Here is a 4664-nt window from a genome sequence, read left to right on the forward strand (position 1 = left end):
GGTATAATAAAGAACGTCTTGCTTAAGATCATCTGGAGTAGGAATACGACAAAATTCCCAACAAGGTACTCTCAACTTTAATATATCTAGAGTACTTGGAGTGGAATCTACTAAAACTGATCGCGCAAACAATAAATCTGGTTCAAGTAAAGAAGACATTTTGACAATATCTTTGGAAAAAATCAGTATGCGAGGCAGGGAAAATAGAGAGAAGAGAGAGAGAGAGAAGAAAAAAATGGGGGGATGCGGGGTAAAAGCGGTGGAACAATCATTTAGTAATCGATTACCAATCGATTACAATCGATAGCTAATCAATAGTGCACACAATCGATTGCTAATCGATTACTCAGCAATCGTTGCCGAGCCTGGTGCGCGGCTTGGATGTGACAATTCTCAGTCCTGAAACATCTCCCTGAGCGACTTATCGATGCCGCGAGTGAACGTGCTGAGGAGCATATATGGGCCTCGGTGAATAAATACAGCCTCAACTGGAGAAGTTGTGTTGTTTTCAAAAGCTCAAAACTTGTCATGAGCACACTCCTCAAGACCTCCACATGGCCTGCCGCGAAGAACAAAACCTCGAGAGCAGAAGGTGTTTGGGTAGGTCATTGCAATCTCCAGGCAGCCCGACAAATGTTCTCATGCCTCGGTGGTTGCGCAAGCATCGCGAGAGCAGCCAACCCAGCGGCGGCAAAGGATGAGGAGTTCCGGAAGTGGTGCCTTCATATCTTTGCATCTGCCATGGAGTTGTGGTGGAGAGATTGGCATTCGTGAAAAAATGATCAGAAGGTCGGCAGAACTGTCCACGCTGGCAACATTGACAATGTTCCGGATACCTTCTTCGAACAGATCTACAGGAAAGAGCAAGTTTGGGAGCGGGAGATCAGCGACTGGAAGCAATCGATTTTCGATTCTTGGATCTATGAAAAAACATTGGATGTCGGCAACCTTGCAGTTCCAACCCTGTCGGGTGCACAGAGGAGGAATCTCGTAAGGCAGCTATCCAGGCTGTTGTCAATGCGGTGCAGGCCGAAAGCAAAGTGTTACAGAATGCACGCTCGGGAAGGAAGAGGATGCAGCCGGGCGTGGATGTCGTCAAGAACCAGACGAGAAAGAAAGTTGAGAGTGGGGAACTGCCGTTGAAGAGCAACCATTGCGTCCCCCTCGGAGCAGCACAGGACCCATAAAGGGGCACAACGAGGAGCCGAAAAGTGATGACAAGGGTAGAATGAGGGACCCAACAATTTTTTCGAGGTCTGTGGGGGGACCACATAATGGAGAGACGTTTTCGAACTCGACGGTGGAGGCTTGCTCGCGAGTTGGAGGGTTACACTGAACAGCAATCGTGGTCGCATTTTTATGATCGAGGCTGTTCCGGTTGGGAAGCTGGAGTTGGGAAACATTTCAAGCGATTGGTCATGATGGCATTCTTAATGCATTGTCAACTCGTCAATAGCACAAGCCGAACCGGATCTGCCAAAAGAAGTTCATGATTTAGAGTCCCCTTTGAATGCGTCTTGTGATACATAACACGTCATTTCCAAACAGACTAAATAGGGGCTGCGTAAGTAGGTGCAAATGCAAATTGCAAAAACCAGTTTTTCTCAGTTCAAGAGAGTGTATTGTGATCTTCGAGGTTCCCGCCCCCGCCCCGCCCCCCGGTAACAAAGCCGCGCAAGGGAAAGTAATCTTTTAGAAGATGGCTTAGTTAGAAGAGGGGAGTATTTAATCTTGGGAGGCCCCCGGCTCCAGGTCATGTGATAGTGACATTTTACTTGGCACGTGAACAATATGCACATTGAGATCCAGAGGACTAATAGGCAAAAGTGAACCATGTACCAGGTCAACCAATCTACCGGGTAAAAACACACGTCACATGACAACAAAGAGATTTGTAGAATTGTGGTATTTTTCTAGAAGAGAAGCGTGAAGCTCGTAGAAGCTTAGGGGCGAGGCTAAATACTCCTTAGCGCGATAATTAAGCGAAATACGTGCCAAAGGCTTAAGCGAATTTTCCCCCTCACAACCTCGGCTATTTCGAGTAAACCAAAATCTCGCCTTGATGTCAAATTTTGCTTTCAATGGATTTCTTAACTGCGTCACAGCAAAAACAGATCCTCCGCTAGTTCACGGCTGGCGGAGAAATGCTCGACTAAGCTGCACTCGTCATGATGCATCCCCTCGATGAGAAAGATGGTGCGAAACAGCGTACAACAAAGCGACAAAGCTCCTCAGGCAAAGGCATGGCGAAAGTTGGCGGCTCCCATACCGGGCGCACGGCAAGTCGTTACTCAGACGACTAAGAATACGAGCACTTGCCTGATAGCGACGACTCCCTTAGTGGCGAAATTGTGGAGCGTGAGAGAAAGAAGGAGAAAGGCGACCTCCGGTCTACGGAACAACGAGCAAAACCCAAAGCATACGTCCCACCACTGGATGCGCTGTCAATGCTCAGCCATCAAAGTGAACAAAGGATTGCGAGAGCTACAACCAGGGACCAAATTCCTCCTCGAGATCTCTCACCGGAAAAGATGAACGACGACGAAGCCGGTTGCGAAAAGTGACAACGAAATTACCAAATTTTACCTGCAATGCTTGCACATGATGCTGCCAGAGGGCCAGTACAGAAACTTCGACTACCTTGTAGCTGCGAGAGGATGTGCCAGCACGCCAAGCTCCAAAGAAGGAACGATCTCGTGGTTTGGCCGCACGACCCCCGGCCAGCCAGGATGACTTTACAATCAGAAACACACTCGGGGGTCGAACAATGGAGTTCGAGCAACAAGCGAGATCCACCGATAATGCATACAAAGCAGGAGTCGATGATGGGGTGACAGTTGTACTCAACAAAGCTACATTGCCTGTTCATGTCAATATCTTCGTCGTTGGACACCACGGGGAGGATCGCCTGCTGTTCGAGGTGGATACTCTTCAGTGCATGGATTGTGGTGACGACATAGATGCCGAGGGTATGGACGATCGGGTAAAAGTCGAGGAGGATAGTGATGGAGCTATTGAGATCATGGATCGCCTCCTTCTCGCTCCGACACGAATGGGTAAGCCGTTATGCTCAGGGTGATGTGTTGCGTTCATGGCTAACACTCTCAGATATCTCCAAGTCCCGTTTCCTACAGGAGCTATAGCAAATGGCCCAAGCTCTCTGAGAGTTCGTCGGAGGTCAAACGGTCTCAGATGTCATTCCGCCGTTAACCCAGCACACCGGGATTCCACCCAGCAACAAAGGGTCGACGCCCTGTACATTGTATGTAAGTGTGCTACCAGAGCTACATGGCTCATACAAACCTCACTCACAGCTGACTGAGCTCACCATATCTTGTTCTGCAACTACCTCCAACTCTATCTGACCGGCCACAAAGACCGCAACCTCTCTCGCTGGACCCCGTTGGAAGTTATCAACTCCCTTCCGGAAAAGCTGCTCAATCCCACCAATGAGTTCCCTTCGGAGCCGTGTCGGCAAGTCAGGCAGTCGAACGGAATCTACAACACTATACTATACAAGAGCGCCAAGACTCCTCAGGGCGTCCTGTAAAACCCATCGACAAGGCTGCCCAAGTTAACCACTTTAAGAATATCTTGGGTCTCGAATCCTTCATTGTTGGTCAGCTGTCAGAGGAGCAGATCGTTAATCCCCTGGACATTGCCCACTGGGACGATACTCAATCAACCGACTACATGTGTAAAAAGGGCCAAGACGTGACGTCAGGAACATCCATCAACCATCCCCTTCAATATGCATCCCTCTTTCTCCATAAACTTCCGCCTGCAGCCTGATCAAACGAACACACAACTTCTGCATTTCCAACGTATCGCAAGCATTCCCGAGCATAATCCTCAGCGTAAGACGGAAAGAGTGAATCATGCCACTTGTAACTGAGCCATTGACCGGCACGAAAAATGCACGTCTCGTAGAATTACATTGTTTTGCATTATTAGCCTAGTACCGTCGTCAAAGCATAATCGTAAGACTCGGCGCATTGTGCAAATAGTGAATCGTTCATCCCTGGTCGTATTATATATAATGCGAAAGAAATTTCAACTTTCTCCCGACGTTCACTCATTTGAGGATATCCCAAAATTAGCCAATACAGAATCTCGATCTACTTAGGCCTCCTCCCTCCTCCTCCCTCCTCGCAAAACTTCTTCGCGCTTTTAACTCGAAACGTCGTCAATCTTTCAAAACCCCCAACTTTACAGGTGTTAATTGCGATAATTCCATAGTAAGTATCCTTCCCCGGCTGTACTATACCAGCCCTGACTCAAGACTACCGGATTATATAACTATCGCTTCTTGTGACGGCGGGATCGAGGCAATGGCCAGGGCTCAAAAATCCAAGAATCTCATGTATTGAAAATACTAAGCTAAAGAGAAGAAGGAGAGAGAGAGGGAAGGAAAGGGGATAAAAGGAGGGAAATACTAGCTAAAACCACTGAAACGCCGGCTAGCTAGATAAAACCAGTTATACAATAGCCATAACTAGCTAGTACTATTATATTTCTATATTACCTCAAGTATGGCTTATAGAGACGGCTCCCGTATAAGAACTATTCTACTAGTAAGTATATTTATCTAATATTATCTTTACTTTCTCCTAATACTAATATTTATTTTCTAAAGTTATAATAGTTATATTCTGTATTTTATT

At 47.2% G+C, this 4664-nt stretch overlaps 1 protein-coding gene across 1 annotated transcript; it reads left to right on the forward strand.

Moving 5' to 3' along the window:
* Positions 1-2184: 2184 nt before the first annotated feature.
* K444DRAFT_663381 (uncharacterized protein) lies at positions 2185-4063 on the forward strand (the record flags this gene model as incomplete). Its single annotated transcript, XM_024886824.1, has 4 exons — positions 2185-2358; positions 2648-3056; positions 3120-3266; positions 3530-4063. 4 exons carry the CDS (start codon positions 2185-2187, stop codon positions 3790-3792), a joined length of 993 nt encoding a protein of 330 aa, XP_024737077.1. The 3' UTR covers positions 3793-4063.
* Between the last annotated feature and the right edge of the window lie 601 nt (positions 4064-4664).

The sequence above is a fragment of the Hyaloscypha bicolor genome (genome assembly GCF_002865645.1).
Source record: "Hyaloscypha bicolor E unplaced genomic scaffold K444scaffold_61, whole genome shotgun sequence".
Lineage (NCBI taxonomy): Eukaryota > Fungi > Ascomycota > Leotiomycetes > Helotiales > Hyaloscyphaceae > Hyaloscypha > Hyaloscypha bicolor.